The 25,962-nt window shown below is 40.0% G+C and overlaps 1 protein-coding gene across 4 annotated transcripts in view; it reads right to left on the bottom strand.

Moving 5' to 3' along the window:
- Positions 1–25,962, bottom strand: part of FAM228B (family with sequence similarity 228 member B) — a 721,883-nt gene that overhangs the window by 180,139 nt on the left and 515,782 nt on the right. For 3 of the 4 annotated variants that reach the window (XM_044062760.1, XM_044062761.1, XM_044062762.1), the window contains exon 8: positions 10,960–11,101. The exons of the other annotated variant lie outside the window; for it this stretch is intronic. In XM_044062760.1, coding sequence (XP_043918695.1) covers positions 10,960–11,101 — 142 coding nt within the window. The remainder of the gene's footprint in view (positions 1–10,959; positions 11,102–25,962) is intronic. 4 annotated transcript variants of the gene reach the window in all.

Genomic DNA, 25,962 nt, shown 5'->3' with positions numbered 1-25,962 from the left:
TCATAATAATTACATATTTCTTTGGGAGATTTAATTGCTCTCATAATTGTGTAATATCACATTCCTTCCATTTATAAATTTCCCATACTGTAATAGCCCTTATTAAGGGATACTCTTGCAAGTTTATCACTTTATTATTTAGTAACAAATTAGGATTAAGGTATAGGTTGCAGTAGAAGGAGGGCATTTAATAATTGTACAGATGAAAAGAGCGTTTGAGTAGTTAAAACCAATTTTTTAATAAGTAGATGTCAATTCTTAACATAAACAGAGTTTTGGTTTAAGTTTAAAAATAGGAGAGCCCTAGAATTGCACCCAAGTGTTTTAATTTGTTCATACCAAATTCTAGACCATAAGGGGGACCATACGTTTGTGTCTGATTCATAATTTAAGATTTGACATAGTCTATATGCCTGGATAATACTGTAGTATAATTTAAAATCAGGTGACCCTAACCCACCTTTAGATTTAGGAAGTATAAGCTTTTCATATTTGATTCTAGTAGATTTAGGATACCAAATAAATCTGGATATACTTCTTTCCATGTCTATAAAATTTTTTTGAGTTATAATTGTGAAGGTTGCGTTCATTTGGAAAAGAATTCTTGGTAGCATGTTCATCTTAACGATACTGCTTTTTGATAACAAAGACATATTGATATTTTTTCATCTGTTCATATAATTTTCAATAGTATTCCAGGTATGGGTTAAGTTATTTTTAATGATTTCACTAAACTGGGAGTATATATTACCCCCAAGTATTTTAGTTGATAAGTTATCTTTATATTGCTCTCTGGGAAGTAAAAGTGCATATGTCCTATGGGATTTAGTGGTAAAAGTTGGGATTAGTTTGTAATTTGAAATCTCTGAGAATTTTTCAATGGCTGTCAGTATTTTAGGAAGATCTGTTGTGGGGAGTTGTAAGTATATATATATATAAGTCGTCAGCAAATGCCGAATATATAATGTTAGTATTTAATACTTTTGGAATGTGTAGAAAAGATTTCTATGATATATAAAGAAGTAGGGGTTCTACTTTTAAATTAAAGAGGTAAGGAGAAAGTGGACACCCTTGTCTTGTGCCATTTGAAATGGGGATAGGTTTTGTTTTATTATTGTTAATCTGAATGGAAGCTGAGGCCATCTGATATAAAACCTTAACTTTATTAATAAATTCTTTAGGAAAACCAAATAAAAGCATAACATTAAATAAAAAGTTTAAATTTACTCTGTCGAAAGCTTTTCTAGCATCTGTGGCAATAACGTATTTGGGATGTTTATCTGTTTTTAGTAATCTGATAGCTGTGTCTAGTAACAGAGTATTATCACTTGTTTGCCTATGTACCATAAAACCTAACTGATTATGCGATATAATAGAGGGAAGTATATTCTTCAACCTGTTGGCTAAAATTTGAGCAAAGATTTTAAAGTCAGTATTTATGGGGGCTATTGGTCTGTAATTAGTGGGATCCGTCAGGACAGAATTCGGTTTAAGTAGAAGGATGGTCTTAGAATTATTTATATATAAGTCTGTTATCTCATGTTGTATTATATAGTTATATATTTTAAGTAGGATTTTAGAGACCAGTTCTGAGAATATTTTATAAAATTCAGAGGTAAATCCGTCAGGTCCTGGAGATTTACCTGGCTTGAGATTTTTTATTGCTTCTTTTATCGCTGTTAGGTGTAGTGGTGCCCCTAAAGGTTTTTGTTGTTCTTGTGTAACTTGTGGAAATTTTAAATTTCGAATGAACTCATTAAATTTATCATTTGAGGGTGGTAAGTGCATGTTGTACAGCCTTTTATATATGCTCTCAAATACATTTAATATGTTTTGGTTTTCCTGAAATTTATGTCCTTCATAATGTAATTCTTTAATTTTTGGTGGGCCACTTTTAATATTTATTAGCCTGGCTAGAAATCTTGAGGGTGTTTGAGCCCCTTCTGAGTATTGATATAAAGACCCGCTTTCTTCTTCTTCTTTCGGCTTTTTCCCGGTTAGGGGTCGCCACAGCGGATCACCTGTCTGCTCATGACTGGCAGTGGAGTTTTACAGTGTTGAGTTGCCAGCCTGGCGCCCAACCTTCCACAGAAGGCACACACACACACTCACACCTAGGTCCATTTAGAGTGTTCACTCCGTCTTTGGGATGTGGGAGGAAACCAGAGCACCTGGAGGAAACCCACGCGACTACAGGGAGGACATGCAGACTTCGCACAGAAGGCACCCCAACCAAGATCGAACCGGAGAAACTCTTGCTGTGAGGCGGCAATGCTAACCGCTGCACCACTATGGCTACCATATAAAGACCTGCTTTCTAAAGATGTTAAATTTTCTAAGTAATGCTTATGTAGTTGTTTTTGCCATTCCATACATTTTTCCTCTAATTCTTTTGAAGATTTTTGTTGTAATTGTAGTTCTACTGACGTAATTTGTGATTCTAATGTGGTTTTGGTATTATTTATTTATTTTATTTTACATTTGTTGACCGGGCTAGTCTAGCTGGATAAATGTCCATTTTCAGTAAAGGCCCGGGGAGATAAGCTCCAACGTTAAGGTAATGTAACAGGACTACAAATAAAAATAAACTGTAAACAGTGCATTATTACAAAGAAATAATGCAAGCTCCAACAGTAAGGTAATGTAACAGGACTACAAATAAAAATAAATTGTAAACAGTAAATTATTACAAAGAATGCAGTTCACAGCTAAAGGATGTCTTTTAATGAACTCAAGTAGCTTCAAATAGCAAAGATAAAAAAAATGGTAAAGAAAAAATTAAAATCAAAGAAGGATTGGGTTAGCAAAGAAGTAACAAACAACATTAGAGAAGGAAAAGTTAGGGTGTTGAGTAAGTAGTATTATGAGCAATATATACAAGAGGAATAATGATTGGCAATATTTGGATAAGAAAAATGAGTGGAGGGGGTGAAAGGTACCATGTAGTTGTTACGTTAGACAAGGTTTGCATGAAATGTCATAGGTAGCATAAGTATTAACAGAGGCATAGAAGAATATCAGGAAGTGGGAAATGTCATAAGTAGCATAGGAGTTAATAAGAAGTTATGTACTCACCATAACGTTCCATCTGAGTAGGTATCTTCATTTGTCTGCAACCTTTGGGATACGGATCCGATCTCGGATCCAAGCCGGCAACTTCTATCACAGCACAGATCCGAGCTCCTAGCTCCTCCCTTTACCCATAATCCCCTACCAACCCTGACTGACCTCAGATCAAGTTTGCGCCATAGCACAGCTAATACTGTGTCCCAGAGGGAACTAATCTAAAGAACCCTAAGTAGGATCATTTTGGTCAGGGGGAAGGAGGGGGGGACGGTTGCAGACAAATGAAGATACCTACTCAGATGGAACGTTATGGTGAGTACATAACTTCTTAATCTGAAGTAGGAACTTCATTTGTCAGCAACCTTTGGGACAGAGTCCCCAGCTACCTAAATCTTGGGTGGCCTTCATGGAAGAATATTCCAGAGCACTGCAGAGCCAAAAGATGCCCTACCTCGGGAAACAATATCTACTTTGTAGTGGCTGATAAAGGTATGAGATGAAGCCCAAGTGACTGCGGAACAAATGTCATCCAGGAAACCCTAGCCTTAAAGGCAGCTGATGTAGCAATGGCCCTAGTAGAATGAGCACGGACTCCCTGAGGTGCAGGCCTTCCCGAGCTCTGATATGCTAAGAGAATACAACTAGATATCCATCGGAAGAGGGTAACTTTAGAAACCGACTTGCCGAAGTTGTTTTTGGCAAAGGAGACAAACAACTGATCGGATTGCCTATGACCAGTAGTTCGATGAATATAAAAATGTAGTTGTCTGTGTACGTCTAAAGAGTGCAACTTATACTCTCCTTTGTTTTGATAGTTGGGGAAGAATAATGGAAGATTAATAGATTGATTAATGTTAGCTTCCGAAGATACCTTAGGTAGAAAAGACGGACTGATCCTGAGGTGAACTCTGTCTGGGTGGAAGACCAAATACGGTGGTTTGACACAGACAGCCTGGAGTTCCGAGACCCTCTTGGCTGAAGTTATGGCCACCAAAAAGGCCATTTTCCAAGAGAGGTATTTAAGATCAACAGTGGCCACCGGCTCGAAAGGGGGGCTAGTCAAGGCCTGCAAAACTAGGGATAAATCCCATGGAGGTACCACCTCTTTGACCGGGGGCCTGAGGAGGAAGGTACCCTTAAGGAAGGTCTTACACAGTTTGGAAGTAATAAGCAGGCCTGACTCCTGCCCTACATGATAGTGGGAAATTGCTGCAAGTTGTACCTTGACCGTGGAGGAACTAGCCCCCTGGTGAAAGAGAGAAGTTAGAAAATCTAGAACCGACGCTACCGGTGCTGTAAAGGGATCTAAATGACGGTGCTCTGCCCAAATGGAAAAATGTTTCCATTTACTCCGATAGACCCTTCTGGTGGAAGGCTTGTGAGCTGCTACTAGAATGGCTTTGACTGGTGATGAGATTCCGGAAGTCCTTATCAGGAGTAGAACTGGAGCAACCAAGCCATCAGCTTTAGGTTGGCCGGGTTCGGAGTCGGGAGACCCAGGGGGTGTGAAATGAGATCCGGGAGGGGATCCAGAATCCAGGGCGGATGAATCAGGTGTGACCATAGGTAAGGGAACCATGTCTGACGAGGCCAGAATGGGGCAATGAGGATGATCTTGCTCCCCAACTGACTGGCTTTCTGCAATAGTTTCAACATCAGGGGCAGAGGCGGGTAAGCATAAAGCAGACCGGGAGGCCAAGCATGAACTAGAGAGTCTCTCGGGGACTCCCCCGGAGGGGGGATCAGAGCGAAGTAATCATTGCATTTGGTATTTGAGGGAGAGACAAAAAGATCGCAACAAGGTCGCCCCCATTGGGCTAATACTTGCTCTGCAACTAGAGGATTGAGGGACCATTCGTAAGGAGTCAGGATAGTACGGCTGAGCCTGTCCACTAAAATGTTGGACCGTCCCGGAATGTGCGTTGCGATGAGAAAGCAGTTGGTGGATATCGCCCATTCCCACACTCTCATGGCCTTGCGGCAGAGAGAGTAAGACCTGGTTCCCCCCTGTTTGTTGATGTACCAGACGACTGACATGTTGTCCGTCTGCACCGCAATCGTCCCCCCCGGAAGAGGGTTGTGAAGTGCTTGCAACTTCAAAAGCACCGCCCTCATCTCTAGGACGTTGATATGCAATGAGGTCTCTATGTCGTTCCACGTGCCTTGGACTGTTCTGCCCGAATAGTGCCCCCCCACCCCAGGCGAGAAGCATCTGCGGTCACTGTGGCAACTGGTGGAGGCAGTGAGAAGGGGCGTCCCGTGTGGAGATTGGGGGACTGGAGCCACCACACGAACGACCTTTTGCAAACCCTGCTTAGGGGAATGGGATGAGACAGGGGATTGCGTGATAGGGACCATTGTACCTGGGGGTCCATTGTATGACCCTCATATTCAGCCGGGCCAATGGCAGCAACGGAATTGCTGCCGCCATGGACCCTAGAGCCCTCAGGACCAGTTCCGCCGAAGGAGCTTGAAGTTGAAGGATGACCTGCACGTGCAACCTCAGGTTCTGAAGCCGATCTGGAGTCAAGAAAGCAAGCATCAGTCTGGAGTCCAACCTCGCCCCTATGAAATCCAATACTTGTGTAGGAGCCAGGGAGGATTTGGCCATGTTGATGGTCAACCCTAAGAGTGGAGCCAGATTGAGGAAATAATCCCTGCATGAGCAAAGAAGATGCCTTGTTGGGGCGGTAAGGAGCCAGTCGTCTAGGTACAGAAAGACCTGAATTCCCTGGAGTCTGAGGTGGGCCGCTACCACTGCCAAGACCTTGGTGAACACCTTGGGGGCTGAGGTGAGACTGAAGGGAAGGGCCCTGAACTGGAAATGGCTGGCTCCCAGCCGGAAGCGGAGAAACTTCCTGGAGTGTCTGTCTACGAGAATATGATAGTACGCATCCTTGAGGTCTATTGGGCACATCCAGTCATTCTCCCGCAGTAGTGGGAGAATAGATTGCAGTGTGACCATCCGGAACTTTACTTTTGGTACTGCCAGGTTCAAGAGAGAGAGGTCCAGGATGGGCCTCGCGTCCCCCGTCTTTTTTGGCACCAGAAAGAACCTGGAGTAAAACCCTGATCCGAGCTGATCTGGGGGGAATGGGCTGGATGGCTCTTTTTTGTAAGAGCTGCTGAATTTCTGCAGCAGCCGCCTCCCTCTGATTGGGTGGTACATCGGGGAGGCTTCTGATTCTGGGGGTTACAAGAAAGGGAATTTGGTAGCCTCTGGATATAACATGAAGCACCCAGCGATCCATTGTTATGGACTCCCACATTGCTAGGTGCCTCAAAAAATGTCCCCCGACTGCCTCCAGAGTGGAGCAGCCGGGCAACCCCTCAGGGGTTCTGCGTGAGCCTCTCAGAGAAGGGTTCTCTGGACCCAAAATTCCTGGGACCCCCCTCTGCCTCTAGGGCAGTGTCCTCCCTGTCCTCCTCTGCCATGAGAGGACTGGTTGTCTTGAGCAGACTGGGATTGATGCAATTTCTGGAACCACATCTTCTTCTGACCCTTTTGGTTCTTGGCAAAGGACCTCTGGGGAGCAGAGAAGCAGACTCCGACGGCAGACAACGTCTTCCCATCTTTCTCGCTCTGGACAAGGGTGTCACGAACGGTTTTGCCAAACAATGCAGAACCATCAAAAGGGGCATTCGCAAATGACGCCTTAAAGGGGTCGGAGAAGTCACAATGTCGGAGCCAGGCTTGCCTCCTCATGACCAGCCCGACTCCGCCTGCTCTAGCAGCTCCCTCAGTGGCGTGAAACAAAAGTCGCATAGAGGTGTTGGAAATAGAACGTAGGGTGGACATTCGGGAGGAGTACAGTTGCTTGTCCCCTTCCAACATGGACCCTGGGGGGGAAGCAGTGTACTCTTTGATTAGATCCCGCTGCATCCGAATGATGTGTGCCATATAGTTCAGGGCCCTCATGGAGAAGGTCACTGAACTGAAGGCCCGCTTCCCAAGGCGGTCCATCGCGCGAGACTCCTTGCTCGGCGGATGAATCGTGGGGCTCTCCTGAGCCAACTCTCTCTTGGTGGCTGCCGCCACCAACATGGCATCCACAGGGGGACCTCTGCTCCAATGGGTTCTCTCTGTCGGGGGACTCAAGATTTTGTCCGGGCGCTTGGGAAAAGGCTCTACAGTGTCCGGCTCCCTCCAAGCCCTAGTGGCTATAAGATCCACCAAGGGGTCGGGGGGAGGGGACACCCAAGAGGTAGATGGCCCTGCCTCGAACGCCTCTAGGAATACGGACTCATCGGAGGAAGCCTTGGGGATAGACTACCCCCCCCTGATTCTGAGCATTTCCATGATGTCTCCAAAGGGGACATCCTCGGGGGGTGACCTTGGGGAGCCTTCCCCTTCATCCAAGTCCGTATCTTCGGTGAGGGACTCAGGGGAGTCCACGTGTCTCCTCTTGCACTTCGACTTGTGAGGAACCTCCTCGGGCGGGCTGTCCGAGGAGTCCTCACCAGCAATATCCTGTTCCAATGGAACACCTAGAGGCGCTGAAGCAGGCTGCCCTGAAGGCCGGGTGAGGGGAGCCAGGACCAGCTGAGAGGGAGTGCAGGGGGGAACAGAAGCCAGGACTGGAGGCCTGGATGCACTCAACAGTACCCTCTCCACCACCACAAAAGCCGAGGGGGAGCCGCTCTCTGACGGATCCGCGATCTGACTCCCACTCGGATCCGAGGCGGGGATCGAACCCGGAGCTGAGACTATCGGATCCGAAGGACCCGCGCGTTTCGACTGGGACAGGGCCAAAAGCACACCTAGTCCCTCGGATCCGAAGCTCGGCCCACGGCTCCGAGAGGTCGGATCCGACAAACTCAAGGGAATGGTTGGAGCCGAAGTGCCTAGCACTGTCGGCTCCGACCCACCCCCGGATCCAACGCGGCTCGGCTCCGAGAGCTCTGAACCCAGAAGGCAGGTCGGAGAAGGAGCGATAGGAGCCCTGAGTTGAGAGAGTTCAGCCTCCAGTTTGGCTATATAGTTGCATCTCTCACATGTATTTGTGTTTGTTGGAAGGAGGAGAGGGTTGTCTGTGTACATGAGACAATTGTAGCATTGTCTCAAGATACCCAGATTAACCAGCTGAACTGTTGAGGATGCCAGTAATCTACCACTTGACATGCTAGAACAGTATAAGGGAGTGCTGTGCCTTTAAGGGAAGTGGATATTCACAGGGGTGGTAGGTGGATGTAGTGCTTACTTAGTACGAGAGTGCTTACTTAGTAGAGAAGTTTTGAGAACAAGTGCTAGGCCTATAATATAGCGAGTAGTCTGATTATACTAAGAGTAGAGCTTCCTTAAGGGAAAATTTGAAGAGCAGACTTGGCGGAGCCAGAAGAAGTTTAACCTTGTTTAACTGGTGCTGCGCTATGCGCACAACCGCGCAAAACTGTGCAAACGCGGATTTTAAACAGGGAACTTCAAAAGAGCTAGAAATGGTCCAAAACAATCAATTATTACAGCTCTTGTGCTGAGGTCACTTCCTACAGGGACAGGTAGGCTGCTCAAGGCTCCCCACTCCCACTGGTGAGCAAAGAAACTTCCTTCTATCCAAGTAAGGTAATGAACAACACAGGAACTACACCACAGCCCAGAATACAGCAATGCCTGTAAACTGGACTAAACTAGTCAAGGAGAGGCGGGAAAACAAGGATTATTTTTTTGTTTTTTTGTTTTTAGATAGAAACACACATAAAATGCAGAAACAGTAATAAATCAGTTACACAGGCTAGCACACTTTAGTGGGCAGCCTCAACAGTTAAATTAAACAAACAAACAAACAAACTTTCAATCAAATTCGACTAAAAAGTAACTTTAAGTGCAGATTTTAAAATAATGCAGCAAACAGCTAAAAAAACAGTTTAAGCTTGTTTAGGGTAAGCTAGAGCAGCTATTTCAAGTAAAAAAACAGCAAAGATACTTAAATCCAGAAAGTAGTCGCTTTTCTGAGTTCTCTGTAGCTAGGACCACTCTGCAGGACCACGAGGAGCTTGTCTGAGTAGTATAGCCAGAAAAAAACGCCCAGAGGCGGATTTTAAACAGGGAACTTCAAAAGAGCTAGAAATGGTCCAAAACAATCAATTACTACAGCTTTTGTACTGAGGTCACTTCCTACAGGAACAGGTAGGCTGCTCAAGGCTCCCCACTCCCACTGGTGAGCAAAGAAACTTCCTTCTATCCAAGTAAGGTAATGGACAACACAGGAACTACACCACAGCCCAGAATACAGCAATGCCTGTAAACTGGACTAAACTAGTCGAGGAGAGGCGGGAAAACAAGGATTATTTTTTTGTTTTTAGATAGAAACACACAGAAAATGCAGAAACAGTAATAAATCAGTTACACAGGCTAGCACACTTTAGTGGGCAGCCTCAACAGTTAAATTAAACAAACAAACAAACAAACTTTCGATCAAATTCGACTAAAAAGTAACTTTAAGTGCAGATTTTAAAATAATGCAGCAAACAGCTAAAAAAAACTATTTAAGCTTGTTTAGGGTAAGCTAGAGAAGCTATTTCAAGCAAAAAAACAGCAAAGATACTTAAATCCAGAAAGTAGTCACTTTTCTGAGTTCTCTGTAGCTAGGACCACTCTGCAGGACCACAAGGAGCTTGTCTGAGTAGTATATATATATATATATATATATATATATATATATATATATATATATATATATATATATCAGATTTAGGATCTTTGCCTGGAAGTGTTTACATAGGTATTTTTATACCCCAAGCAGACTCCAAAGAATTTTTCCTCGGGTAGACATAGTTGGATGTATGATGGGGAAGAAAGAACTTTAAAGATTCCCTGCAGACTGCTCTGTCACAGATGCTGGGTGAGCAAATTGGATTAACTAGGGAAATTATTTTTCTTTGAGCTATGATACAGAATTGGAATTGCCTAGACAAAGTAAGTCCTTGTTGATTCTAATTATGATGGCTACCAAAAAAGCAATTACTAGAAAATGAAAATCAAATTCTAAAGCAACTTTACTAGAAGTAGTGAAGATAGTAACAAAGATAAAACAACTGGAACTAGGATCTTTAGAAAAGAGTAAGAGCAAATTACATAGGAAAAAAATGGGAAATGTGGGGTAAATACATGCAGAGGAGATATGAAGTTTAAAAGAAGGCAGGATTTGAATGAGCTATGTAATGGCTGATAATGACTGGATATATTAAAAGTGATGCATAATGTTTGCAGCTACAGTTCTGTCGGCATGGTTTGTTATGTATAATGTTTGCAACTGAGATTGCGTTCTTATCATTTATTTTCATTCATATAAATGTAAAAATGCCTATATCATACACGATAATTTAATAAAGATGTTTCTTGTTAAAAAAAGGAAAGTGAGGGTACTCGTTTTCTTTTCATTCCTGAAGAGAAAGAAAAGTGAAGTAAAAGGAGAATGTAATTCCTTAACAGATCCCCACCAATCTTCTTTGTTCACTAAAATAGAAACAAGAGAAGCCATTTTTTTTTTATTTATTTTCCTGGGAAATTCCCTGGAAGAGGACTGATCCTTAGTAGGCCATGTGTGTGTGTGTATGTTGGTATATGTGGGGTAAGCATGGGAAAGACTGGAATCCTAATCAGAACTGGTTCTATGACTTATGCCTAATGCTCAGTGGGATAGGCACTAACTCTCCTGAAACTTTGAATTGGATAAAACAGATATCAGAAAAAGAATGAAAAAAAAATTCCTATTGTGCATTCTCACATAAAGTAATGTATAATCGTCAATATTACCTACCAAACAAAAGTACAAAAAATGCAGGAAGAATTCATTGATCATTTAAAATATTATTTCTGGCCAAAACATATATATAGGTAATATTTTCAAGTACCTCCTTATATTTCCAGAATTTAATTTAAAACATATACTTTACATGCTTTTTTGCCGAATGTTGCTTTCTATGAACCCGAGTGGCATTCTTATCCACTTAATGCTATCTGTTTGTCTTCCAAGTGGTACAAGTGGTTGCTTTGGCTTGTGTAGTTCTTCAAGTTCCCGGGTAGAATACACTTTGCCTACAGAAAATTACAATAAACAAGCAGATAAATATCAAACAGGATGTTCTTTATTTTATCAGACTTTAATGTAATTCCCTTTTCTTAATACTGCATATCTTGTTTGCTTAACTGATTCCCTCAACTGACTTAAAATTGTGGTACTGCAGGGCTTATGAGGCCTCTGGATGTCTAGTTAATCCAACTTTTGGACCAGGGATTTTATAGCATTCATTTAAAACGGTCACATAATAGCTGTGCATAACTGTTGGTTATATGCTCTTTCACTTATTTCCTGTGAAAAATAAAAGCTAGCATAGAGCTTTAATAGACAGATGAAATGGTACTTAAGTGATAGAAAGTGTGAAACACATTTTCAGAGGCAGATTTTGAAGATATAACAAAATCAAAATTCCTTAGTCACTACTAGTGTCACTAGTATTAGTTGTCAACAGTGTTTATGATTCCACATTTTTGCCAGCAACTGACCTTTCATCATATGAATTTTGGGGGTCTATATTATAACCGTGAAAGCCCGTTTCAGCTAATACGTAAATGTTGACACATATTGTGTGAACCGTGAATGCACCGAATGCCCGAAACCACAAAATTCAAAATCTTGAATCGGCATAGTTGGCCCTTCTGCGGTATAGCTCCGTAAGGTAAGGGTGCGATAGTTAGGGACCTTAGGGTTAGGGTGCGGGTTAAGGTAAGCATAGATAGTGATGTAGGTAAGGGTTTCAGTTAGTGTATGTATGTGGTTTATTTATTTTGTTTGGGTGGGTAGTATCTAGTGAGCGGTGGGGTTGGTCAGCTATGCCGGTTCAAGATTTTGAATTTCATGGTTTAGGACATTCTGTGTATTCGTGGTTCACACAATATGTGTCAATGTTTACGTATTCGCTGAAACGGGCTTTTGCGGTTATGATATAGACCTGAATTTTGGCACCTGGTACCATTAGATAAAACACTAAGACAGAAGAACTATAACTAGGAGAACATATTTTTCCTAAAATAAAAAGTTTTCCTTTTGTGTAACAAATCATACTGCTGACCCAGAACCTGCACTGTTTCCAGAACATTAAATTGTGTGTGTGACGATACGAGGTACTGCCAGCCATGCCAGATGAAGCAGGGCAGTGGATGTATATCCTATGTAAGAACAGCTAGCTGGAATTTTGTAAATAATGATATGTCATTTATATATCAAACTGATTTGTACAGATGCTTGTGCTGAAAATGTATTTGTGAAGGTTGCTTGTGTTAAAATGTATCAACAGTGTGCCCTGCTGGATGGAAAAGAAATGTACATGTATCATTGTAATTGAATTAAATGTATACATTGTAACAGCATATACTGGAAGGGAAAAGGTTAATCCATCTGACTTTGGAAAAATATTCTTGAAATTAAATTACTTTATGGGTTAAGCCATAAAGATAATATCCCACAGTTTTGACTGGAGCCAGAGATGCAATGTCTTTGCTAGAGAATAGGTTGTAGATCCTGTAGGAAAAGTGGAATGTTTTTATGGTTTTATGACTTCTAAAAACTACACCACATCTGAGGAATGTTGTGTGTGTATTGTAGCAAATAGGTGCTAAACCCTGCTAGCTTCTAGTTTTTGTAACAGCATGGGAAGCAGTCAGATAACCAGATGTATGCGATGTCATTATGTACAGAAATAATGTTTTAATATTAGAGGAGACTGAAGTCTCTGGAGCATTCTATATTCTGTCTTGGATTTGATAACAAGGACCACTCAGCCATCATGCCTTGCTCTATTTGGGAAGTAGGAACAGTAATTATTTTAGTCAATCAGGAATAGACAGTGAGACTAGCTAAATACTTTTTTCTATATCTGTCGAAAACTTTCAATCTGTGTTATTTTTAATATTTCCTATTACTGAAACTCTGATGTTTACTGTAAATATATATTTAGTATGTTCATGTTCTTTTATTATTTATTATTAAATATCTTTAAACTTCTCATTGTGGCTGGTCCTTTTTAGAGAAATATTTTAACCTTTGAGACTACTTACATGTATTTGGTGATAACTCTGGCCACTCCCGAAAGCCTTGCTGTTTGTTCAACATTACCATTAGTATTAATTTCACACAGTATAACTGGGTACCCTTACAAGAGCCTTACAAAGCTGGCTTTGTAGTGTCTGGTGGCAGTGATAACTACCTTATAGTATGGGCAGAAGGGGGCATTGCTATTAAACCTGTGCCAGGTGTGTGTGTGTGTGTGTGTGTGTGTGTGTGTGTGTGTGTGTGTGTGTGTGTGTGTGTATGTGTGTGTATGTGTGTGTATGTGTGTGTATGTGTGTGTGCGAGCTACTTGGAGCAGGGACATGAAGCACTGGTTTCAGAGAGAGTGGTGTAGGATTTGGTTCTGGCACTTTGCTGAGGACTTAACTCTGAACCTGTGCCATTGGGGAGTCTTACTGGGGACGTGGACGGAGACAGAGAAACCCAGTCCCCAGGCTGAGTGTGTTCCCAGTTTGCTGTTAAGGGAAATTGTGCTTGATGCAGAGAGATCTGCATCTGGAAATACTGAGTGTATCCATTTGTATTCCAAGTGACCATCCCTCCTTCTGTGTCAGTGGTGAGGATTCAGCTCCTTGATTAGTGACCCAGAGTGTGGACGTCACAATGTGACTCACTTTTATAGAACGATTTGTCTTATTTTTCATTTAAAGTACATTTTTAAATTCCAAAATGGCTTCCAAAGAATAAGCAGAAGTGACTCAGAACTCTTCCTCTACAATGTTAGAGTAACATTTATTTCTGTCATGATTTTCAAAGCATTTGGTCTGACTTTACACATAATGACCTTAATATCTGTGTGATACGAAAAGTAAAGAATTCACCTCAAAACCTGTTATGCAAAAACAGATTTGAGCCACTGCAGAAATCTATTAACCACATACAAGAGAGCACTCCTTGGTAAACAGCAACCAAGAACTTGCAAAACAGCGAAGGCTCCTTCCACGTAACCGATAAGAAGCTGAGGCAAAACGGTACCACAAAAAAATCAGGTTGAATAAAACAAAACCAATAGGTGATATAAAATCCAAATAAATTTTAATATGCTGAGTGCTTCTAACCCTTTCAATGTTGGGACTTCATCAGAACTAAAAAAATTGCAACCACCTCTGGTATATATAGAGCATGCAATCAATTGAATTAAAGTCACATAACGTTCAAATCAGTGTAGCAATTAGTGAAGAACAGTTAAGATGATACACTATTTAAAAACAGTATTAAACAAAAAATAACATATCAATCAACTATTAGAACTCAAAATTAAGTATAAGAATAATATAATATATTTTTAATGTCCTAAAACATCTATTTTAAGTTATGGCTTTAAAGACCATATTAAAGTTTAGCTGCTCTTAATTTAAGTATACTATTAATGGACACCATATCATTCAACCCTGGAAAATTACTTGCATCTGATCTTATTTGCCATAGCAACTCACAGAATTTAAGTTAGTTTTCTCATTCTCCTGTTACCTGAACAATTTAAGGTGTGTTTATATAGAGCATTATTATCATTATGATTTTTTTTAAATCATAATGGTGCTCATATATACTCTTTCTTAAAATATGATCAATTTTGCTGATATAAAATTAATGCCAATCATCACAAAAAGGAATATAAATGCATTCTGAATTGTAGTCACAGGTTCTAAGTGATTTAAACTGAAAAGGAGCAGTACTAAGTTTCAAACAACATCCTTCAAAAATATATTTGCAATGCATACATGACTCGCACTTAACAATACCTTTATTAATTTTTTGTGAAACAGCAGGGTCATTTGCAATATTGTTTCTTTCTAATCTTTCCATTAAGTTGAGTTGTCTTTTATATATAAATTCTGAATCCCCACCCAAAACATTTTTTATATAATCATCACTCTCTATTAGTCTCCAGTTATTAACTAATACTGTCCTGAGAGTACTAGAATTAGGGCCATACTTCACTGTCATAAACTTTTCAAATTCCCTTTTATTTATCTCATTAGTCTGTTCCATGTTAATATCTACACCTAAAAATTGGATAAAAGTTGTCAGTACATTTAGTGCTGACCTCTTCCTTGCTCTCCTGAAACAATTCCTTAGGATAGCCTTTGTTTAGGAGCATATCTATGATTTTATTGATTTCCAATAAAAACTGATCATTGTCTGAGACAATTCTAGAGATTCTTACCATATGGCCCTTACCTAAACTCCTTTTTTGATGGTAAGGATGACTTTTCTGAAAATGCAAAAAAAAAAAAAAATGAATAGGTGTGATTCCTGTATATTTCAGAGTTAAATTTGCCTGTACTAAAATTCTTTAGTAGAGTGACATCTAAGTAATTTACTGATGAAGATGAAGATGAAAAATTGTAGGTAAATTTGAGAAATTCTGTGGTAGAGTTTAAGTATGACACAGATTTTTCAAGTTCCACCAAGCTACCTTACCAAATCACAAAGATGTCATCCACAAATGCAAGAAGGTTGTTATATTTTACATGTAACTAGTGTTAAGCACAAAGTGATCTCCCAGAACCAAATGACAATATTGGCGTACAGGGGGGGGCACAAACTGCCCCCCATTACAATGCCTGATGTCTTGATGTCTGTTGATAAAATTCCTCCTCAGAGTAAAGAAAATTATTTTCTAGTACTAAATGCATGAATGTGACAAGCAAATGAACTTCATTATTGTCTAAATAATCACATTTAATACAGGCTTCCCTAAACCATTCAACACTTATATGGTGAGGGATGCATGAAAATAAATCTACAATATCTATAGTAACAAGAAACCAATCAGTGTTAAAGAACTCTTGTTTTATATGTTCCAAAAACATCACAAACTTCCTGAAGAGAATTTTAGTTAGCAACTTGTTGTGCCCCTTTATCTTAATTGTCTCTATGCTCAAGAAATGATGTAGTGGGACCAACCTTAGGAATGGGGTATGCAGTTCCAGTATCATAATCAAGTTCATCCCTATTTACCCTTTTACACTTCTTATTTTTAACCTTAATTTCACTGTCAATACTTTTAAAAATATTGCAAAGGGCAGTATATTTAATATCAAATAGATCTTTTTCAAAGAAATGTCCAAGCAATTAATTTCCGCCAGTAATTTATCCATGGCTTTTTCATTAGACCTAATCAGAATCCTCATAGTCTTACACCCATACTCAAAGGTTGCAATCAATTCCTCTACCAATAAATGATCTTGAACACCATCATGCGGGAACTTCCAAACATGGAGCCCTTCTGACTCTACCCCATTACACACATTATTTTAAGGAAGCATTATCAAGCTGAAGCGGTTTATATTTAGTCAGTTTTTTTCAAACATCTAACTGCTCACAAAATGCTAAACTTTAATATGGTCTTTATGGCCATAAGTTAACATAGATGTTTTATAACATTAAAAAGATTATATTATTCTTATGATTCATTTTAAAATCTAATAGCTGATTGATACTGTATTATTTCTTTTTATTTTCTGATGTTTAATATTTTTTTAAATATTAGTATAAGATTTAACTACTGCTCATCAATTGTTGTTATGATGAGTTGAACGTCATATGACTTTAATTCAGTTGATTGCATGCTCTATATATATCAGAGCTGGTTGTGCTTTTTTTTTATAGTTCTGATGAAGTCCTAACACAGAACGGGATGAAAGAGCTCAACATATTACAATTTACTTGGATTTTATACCACCAATTGGCTTTGTTTTATTCAACCTGATTTTTTGTGGTACTGTTTTGCCTTAGCTTCTGATCTGTTAAATGGAAGGAGACATGCTTGCCTTGTGAGTTCGTGGCACTGCAGAAATCTTCTAACATTAAAACTGAATGAATTAACTATGCTTGATTCAGAGAACACAAAGAAAGAGCTTAACATTTTGAAAGAGGCTATCTGGATTTGACTGAAAAAAAATACTAGAAGTGTCTACTTCAACATAATGTGAAGAAGTAAAGATCTTTATCAACAAGAAGCAGACAAAGTATTAATATAGAAACGACCTTGGTAGATGCAGAGTGCAGAAGTATGAACTTAATTAAGCAAAATCAGTTATTTAAAGAGAAAGCAGGTGATAAGGAGAGTAGAGCTTCAAGTAATATCAGAATACATGGGCTGATTGAAGAATAGATGAGAAGGTATATTTGACTTTATGATTAAATCGATACCTAACGTACTATTCCTTCCATAAGCATCTCCTTTGACATAGAAAGGATTCATGTTTGTTTTTCATACTCCACAATATTCAACTTCACAAGAGGAGTAATTGTTAAGTTTTTTTCACATTCTAAGAAAAGTAACTTGTCCTGAGAACAGTATGGTCTTAAGTCACCAGCTCAACTTACAGGTAGAATAGTAAAGAATGGCTATTCCATGGAGGTAAGAAACGGATGCTGGCTATTAATTCCATGGATGTATTAAACAGAAGAAAAGAATGCTGGCTAATAATAACATCTTAAATTTAAACAAACATACTTATTAACAGGACCATCTCTGAAGGAAAAATCCCCACCTTATGGAAAATATCTCATATAATTCCTCTGCATAAAGGGGGCTCTTCTATTGAGCTCTCTAACTTTCGCCCTATTGCCTTACTCTCCCCATTAGCTAAGATAATGGAAAGATGCATGCACAAAGAAATTCTTCACTACCTTCTACAAAATAAACTTCTAGCCAACTGTCAACATGGCTTCAGACCTTTCCACAGCACTACAACTGCCCTCCTCTCCTTCTCTGACTCCATAAATAATAATTGGAACAATAATCTTTTCTCCTCAGCACTATTCATAGACCTGTCAAAAGCCTTTGATATGGTTAACCATGATATACTTCTAGACAAACTTAATCTCTATTCTATTGGCTCTCATGCACTGCAATGGTTTAGGAGTTATCTCCAAAACAGGGAACAAGCAGTGCTTTGGGACAACAACCTATCTTCCTTACTCCCAGTAAATATTGGGGTTCCACAAGGCTCAATCTTAGGTCCCCTCCTTTTTTCATTATTTATCAGAGACCTACACTGGAATATACCACAAGCCACCTGCATTCAATATGCTGATGACTCAACTTTAATCTGCACTGCTAAAAATGTTGCCTCCCTCCAGTCCCTCACCCAAACAGTTTTCCAAAATGTAGAAAAATGGTTTATGCAACACTGCCTCCTCCTTAACCCCAAAAAAACAAAACTTCTTCTCTTTACTCCTACTCACAAATCTCCCATACCATTCTTCTCTATCTCCTCTAATAATGCTACCAGTATTACCCCTGATATGACCACTCGACTATTAGGTGTAACTATTGACAACCGGCTTAATTTTGATGACCATATTAACACCACCATTAAAGCTGTTAACAAAAAAATTGGCACTCTCTACAGAATCAAACCCTTCCTTACCCCAGCAGCTAGAAAAACCATTGCCCAGACCCACCTGATCTCCACCCTTTTCTATGCCTCTGCTATATATACTAACTTATCTAAAACCAACATTACCAAACTCTCGACCTGTTACAATAGTATAGATAGATTCATTACTACTATTCCCCTCAGAACTCACCATTGTTCTCAACCTCAAACAACTAGATTGGTTAGAGCTAAAGAACCAATTACTCTATCAACAATTAGTCATCATTCATAAGACTCTTTACTACCCTGATGATACCCCTAGCCTTACAAAACTGATTTCACCTTATAAAAACCTAGCCACACTTCGCTCTGCCAATAAACTCCTAGTATCACTGACTAAATCGTACAATAAAGCTGGGGACTCATTATTTTCTAATTCCATTGGTAAAACCTGGAATCAACTCCCTCATGAAATAGCTAATCAAGACTCTACCTCTCTTTTCAAAAAACATATCAAAGAACATCTTAAAGCTCTATGGCTATGTCCTTGTTCTAACCCCGACTGAAATCACATCTCCTTACTCCTAACTTTCAGCCCCCTCCCCTGACTGAGCTCCTAAATAACACTTTCAATTTTTGAGAGTTATATTTTAGAAATAGGCTCCACCTTATATTTGTTTTCCTCCCCCTTGCAATTTCATCTTGTGTTTTTGCCTCTGTTTTTTATTAGGCTAACTGCAGCATGATGCATTACTTTTAAATTTATTTTCCTATTTTAATTGTCTGCTTTTTGTAATTTCTTGTGTTTCTAAACAAGTCTACCTTTGTACTTTTTATTCATATTAGTGTTTTTAGGTGTTGAATTATTGTTTATTGCTTGTATTGGAGCTTTTCTCCCCGGGCCTCTACTGAAAACGGATACATGTCCAGCTAGACTAGTCCGGTCAACAAATGTAAAATAAATAAATAAATAAATATATAGGCACAATTGCTTTTTGGCATTTACAATAAAGTCTTCTAGAAATTTGAATTCAAAGTCATTGTTACTCTTGAGGATGCTCTTCACAAGTTTCAGAAAATAATTTTCTCAGAGATGTTTACATTGTGGATTGCAAAACTGTTATATCTAATTATACAATATATTCAAAAATGAACACGCTGATTGGACAGCCTAACCAGCATGCCGGTTGTAAGTAGAGCATATACCAAAAGAATAAAGTCTAGACGCTGAGGTGCCACTGAGCGGCCGGACTTTCTATTTGAATATGCTGAAGGACATTGCAAAACAGAAGAAAAATCAGGTATATTCTCAAAAATAAAGAAATAGAAATGTAATTGATTTTTCTTCTCTCAGTAGCTTTACACCACTGCCCCCCTCAGAGCATGAGACAGCTATGCTGAACAGTACAAGCACCTGTACAACGGATCTATATTAGATCATCAAAGTGTTAATACTTCGAATGGTCTAATATCGACCTGAAAACAGTGAAAGCTGAAAATTGCGAAGCTGCAGATAACCATTTTTTTTTCCTAGGGAAAGAATTTGGTTGTCCATTTCTGTGGCTTTGCTATTTTCAGCACTGTGGTGGAAAGTTACAGGTTGGATTCAGGTAAGTGTGCGATTGTTTGGACATTAGGGTTAGGGCAGGGTATGTGAGTTAGGGTTAGGGTGTGGGTGAGGTGAGTGTGCGATAGTGACAGACTTTAGGGTTAGGGCAGGGTATGTGAGTTAGGGTTAGGGCACTGGTGAGGTGAGTGTGCGATAGTGACAGACCTTAGGGTTAGGGTTTGGGTTAAGGATAGTGGATAGATAGTACTGTATGTATAGTTTAGTGTAGGGTTAGATATAGGATTTTAAGTGTATGTGTGTGGATTGCTGTTTTTTTGGTGTGCTTGTGTTGTGTGTGTGTTTCTCGGGACAGTGAATTTTTTTCCCAGGGAAAAAATTTGCTGTTCTGAGCTTTCGATGTTTTTAGATTTCATGGTTAAAAGTTCGAGGTTGTTGTATTCGATGATGTGCTGTTTCATTTAACTGATATAGACCCTGCACAACTACATGGACTCAGCCATACCCAACAGAAGTAAAACCTGCTCCTCAAGGAAACACAGACCTGTCTGGTGGACATCCTCCATCAACAGGCTTTACAACAAAAGGAAGAAACTGTTGTCCAAGGGTAAAAAGGAACAAATTCCAATCTGGAAAAACACCCTCCTCAGCCTCAGTAAGCAAATTAGATCACTAGTGAAAACCTCCAAAGCCAATTATGAAGTGAAACTAGCCACCGAAACAAAGGGAAACCAGAAAGCCTTCTTCAGTTACATCAGGAACTTCCATGGCAAAGCCCAGGTCTGTTCCAAATTAGTACTTAAAGGTACCACTTACACTGATCCTGTTGACTTAACCAACCTGCTAGCAGATAGGCTCAGTGCAAACTTCACCCCCCATCCCCCCAAAGGCCCAGTCAACATCCCCAATACTTGTCCCTTACCTCACATCTTCATAGATCAAGTGTTAAAGGCCCTATGCAAGGCAAAGAACACAGCTACCACGAGACCCGATAGTATCCCAGGCTGTATTTTGCACCATCTCCAGCAAGAACTAGCTTTGCCATTGAGCACCCTATTCAATCACAGCCCAAGTACAGGCTTCATTCCAGCAGAGGGGAGAATTGCCATTGTCATCCCTTTGCACAAAGGTGGTGTCACTACTGACCATAGAAACTATTGCACAATTAACTTGACAAGTCTGATCTGTAAAGCCATGGAGTGTATTATTATGGATCTCATAAACAAGGACATAGGCAATCTCCAAGCAGTTGACCCCACCCAGTTCAGATTGGTCAAGGGCAGAGCTTGCCTGTTGAACCTGGTTAACTTCTTTGAAACTGTCACGAAGGCTCTGGATGAGGGAAAGTCAGTACATACAGCTTACCTTGACTTGGCCAAGGTCTTTGACATAATCCCCCACTCAGGCATCATCAAAAAGCTATCAACTTGGGGTAAATCCTTGTATCATCAGTTGGGTGGCCAACTGGTTCACTGTCAGGAACCACAAGGTCAAAATAGGCTCCTCCACCTATGACAGCAGACCTGTCACTAGTGGTGTTCCCTGGGGATCTGTCCTGGGACCCCTACTGTTTGGCATCTACTTCTCAGAGGTCCAGGCAAGGACAAAAGGACTGTGGCTGACCAAGTTTGCAGATGACTAAGTTGGGTGCTGTCATTGATGCCCCAAATTACATTAACTACAAATGGGTCTCACAGCAACAAATGACTGGTGCTAAAGTCATAGCCTTAAGTTAAACACAAAAAAATGTATTATCATACCATTCAGCAAAAACATGGCCCCTACTGATTACCACATCAGTGATTACCCCCTAAGTATACAACCTGTGGTGAGAGATCTGGGTACTCAGGTTGACAACAATCTTGGCTTTGACCATCATGTAGCGGCAGTGGTCAGAAAAGCCTTTTACATGGATCTCATAAGTAAATGGATTGCATCCAGAAAAAGGAAGTTATTAACTCTCTGTACTTCTCCCTCATTAGGCCAATAAATTAGTGTAACGCCCTGTTTGGTATGTACCTCGCCAAACACCTGCACCAACCTGAAAGGCCATAGAAATACCTCACAAAGAGAATTCATGGCCTCTAACACCTGTCCTACGCAGACAGGCTCGAATCACTATCACTATACTCGGTATCATACAGATTGTTCAGAGCTGACCTGTGTCTTGCCTGCAAGGCAATATTGGACCCGACCCTACTAGAGATGCTCCATATCTGTAAGTCTAACTCCTCACGCATTACCCAATAAAAAGGCCTAAATCTAATATGCAACATCAACAAAACCTGCTGGAGAGACAGGTTTGTCTCCCAGAGACTGCTGCATCTCTGGAATAGACTTCCAATACATGTCAAACAGAGTACCTCGCTGACCCTCTTCAAGCACAACCTTGATGAGTGGATGGGAAACCACAAATTTGTCCCTGGGGTTCCAACTGCATCCCTCATTGAAAGTGGTGACAGGTGCTGACTGATGTTTCTTTTTTGGGGGATAAACTCTGGGCTAGGCTTGTAAGGCCCCAGGGACATTAGCCTAATAAACTCCTATGATCCTATAATTTCTGCACTGTCTCTCATAATATCTCGATAGAACCCACCTCAGCCAAAAAAAAAAAAAAAAATCAGCAATGGGGACTCTTTTCTCTGTTGCTTCTTTTGCACTTTACTGATGTACTATACAAGTGTAGAGGTGTAAGTCCCATACACATGTGCAGTACATCAGTAAACAAGGAAGAAGGTGGAGGAACACTACAGCACTGTTATAATATAACATTATTTAAGAAAGGTAAGCAATTTCTTTCTTAAATGTCATTGTATATTAGCAATAACCCAGTCATGGGTGTGGGTATACACATGTTGGCTTTGTTTAATCACTTGGGCTTCGCCCTAGTGATCAAACCATGCCAACCATGGGTCACTCCTGTTATTCCCATGCCCACTTGTGGGTTATTGCTTAAATAACCCCATAATACTGAACCTTGGTAAAATGTTCCAGGTAGTTAGACAATAAAGGCTCATTAACCTTGACTACAGAAATGCAGAGCTTATATATTGCTAAACAGTGCCTGCACTGTTTTATGCTGAAGCCTTTCTAATACTCTGTGATAATCTGAGTAACACATACACAGCTGATGGACTTTCTTGTTATTCTGAAACCATAAACATTTTCAGTAATAAGGTACCTTTGTCTTTTTTAAAATACATGCTGGTTAATTAGCTGATTGATCCTGCACATTCCAGTTAACCATTTAATTTTAGGTAATTACTTTTTATGATGATACCTGAAACCACCTGATCTCTATTAGCATGTCTGCACTTTGATAATAAGCTTCCCCACCTACATAATGTAAAAAAAAACAGTGGCTTAAAATACTATTTATTCTTTATTATAAGGTTGCTTACTTAGTGTATCTTTTTTTTAATAAAGGCTCCTTCTGCCCTTGTGCTGCTGACCATCAACCTGCTGCCATGGTTTTTCATTTGTTTTGCATTGGGGTGACAGTTCTGATGCCCAGTAGTTCCCCTCCAGACAAGAACTAGTAAAACCCATTCATTCTTCAGTCAGGCAAGAGTAATTTGTGGCACATCCATCAGCAAGGCAGCCATGAGGGAAATTTCCTTTTTTGTCAGTCCCCAATCCTACTCCATTAGTGGTGACATAAGTGTGATGCCCATGCACTGGCCCAGTAATCAAGGAGCCTCAATCCTCAACACGAACACCAGTGAGGGACATGCACATTGGGAGGATGACAAGTACACACACAGTAAAGAATAATTTCCCTCAAGAGCGCACAGAGATCGCAGACAGTCTGGGGCTGGTTTCTCCCTCTCTCTCCAGATTCCCAATAAGACTCCCCACTGGCACAGCTATAGGGTTATGATCTCAGCACAGTGGTCAAGCCAAAACCTCCAGCACCCTCTCTATACAGCCAGTGCTTCATGTCCCTGCCCAAGTAGCTGACACACACTCACCCTCACACTCACTCACACTCACTCACTCACACTCACTCACACTCACTCACACTCACTCACTCACACTCACTCACTCACACTCACTCACACTCACTCACACTCACTCACACTCACTCACTCACACTCACTCACACTCACTCACACTCACTTTGAGATTTGATTTACATACAAACACCCAGACACTCCTGGGGAAGGCTGTCACAGGTTCACTAGCTATGCCCCCTTCTGCCCAGACTAAAAGGTAGAAATCACTGCCACCAACTACTCTTACCAACTACTAATAAAGCCCTTCCCAAAGGATGGCCAATTCTACTATGCAATGTTACTTGTATCCAAATGATAAGTGTGACCAGAACTTTTTTTTCCAGAGTGGTCTGTACAGTGTTACCAAATACATGCAAGTACTCTAAAAGCTTAAATACCCCTACACAAAACTAGCCACAATTAAAAGGTTTAAATATATTTAATAATAAATAATAAAAGCACAATATATTTAATAATAAATAATAAAAGCACAATACAATACTCATTAACTCAACACAGTGAAAATAGAATTCAGAATCACAGGTAATACTTTAAAACAACATTGCTGAACAGCCTCACATAAATACAGAAAACATCTACACTAATCTTGCTATATTCCTATCTATCTCTACAAGAAACTATGTTCTAAATAACTTACACAGCCAGGCAAATACAAATGAGAAGTGCTGAAAGGATGTTTACAGATCCAGAGACAAATACAAAATGCACAGACTTTCTCTCTGGGATAGTTCTTAAATTAATAATACACATTACTGCTAGGTTAGCTAGATGACATCACTATTTCATACATGTCTCTAGTTCCCAGGCTAAACAGATACCAACAGAATTTAACATATCTCTACGAAAAATGCTTCTCTCTTAGAAGCTGACACTTCTCTTAGAAGCTTGCCTGCAACTGGAAGTCGTAAAACAATCAACACTTTTAAATTTTAAACTTAGTAATTATTTCTGTCTCAAGAGAATAGAAAGAAACTTTAGCTGCAGACCTTCTATCTTCTAGTTCTGGTAAACACACTTGTAACATTATTTACTTATTTTCTCAGAGTTTGCAAGTTAACTCTGTATATCCCAACTTCTACTATGAAAACATAGATTTGCATAGGCATATAGTCCATATACATTTCTGCTCTTCTCCATCAGAGTGCACTGTGGTTACATTTTTGAAGCTCAGCACATAACATATAGTTTAATCATAACATATAGTTTTCTTACATTTGGAAAACAAGCCCGTGGATCATATTAATATCTACAAATGACATATGATGACTTACAAAATTCTAGCTAGCTGGGCTGGCAGCCTTCACAACAGGCATCTGAATTACCACAATGGCTACCAACATTCTTTAAATGGAGTACATTTTTTTACCCTTTCAAGTAATAAACAAAAGTAGACTATTTTTTTTTTGAAAAGTAATTTTCTTTCATAACTTATTTTCATATGAACCAAAATGTAAGAGTTTTACACAAGATTAAACAGTCCTTCCTTTGATGCTAAATCAGTTCTGAATAGCTCAGACAGACACTGTTCTCCACTGGAACTGAGAATCATATTTGTAATTTTAACATATTTATTAAATCTCATCTTAGGTTCATAGGTTCATGGGTTCATATTAGGCTATCTGCCCTAGGTCATTTATAAGCCTAGCCAGAGTGTGTTTGGATTTCGCCACCCATTTTAAATTAATTTTGCTATGCCCTTTTTCGAGGTTAGTATATTGTGCCTCTGTCTAACAGTGACACAGAAGTGATACCCGGGGTAAACCTATGATCTCCCATCCACTCATCAAGATTCCTCTTGAAGAGAGTCAATAAGGGACTCTGCCTAACCTGGACTGGGATTTTATTCTGGAGTGAAGGGAGCCTCTGGGTTATGAATCTGTCCCTCCAGCATGTCCTATTTATTTCAGTGCTGA

The sequence above is a fragment of the Protopterus annectens genome, chromosome 2.part1 (genome assembly GCF_019279795.1).
Source record: "Protopterus annectens isolate FY-2018-M chromosome 2.part1, PAN1.0, whole genome shotgun sequence".
NCBI lineage: Eukaryota > Metazoa > Chordata > Ceratodontiformes > Protopteridae > Protopterus > Protopterus annectens.
Note: the sequence above shows the minus strand (reverse complement) of the source record. Positions and strands in the feature narration are given on the sequence as shown.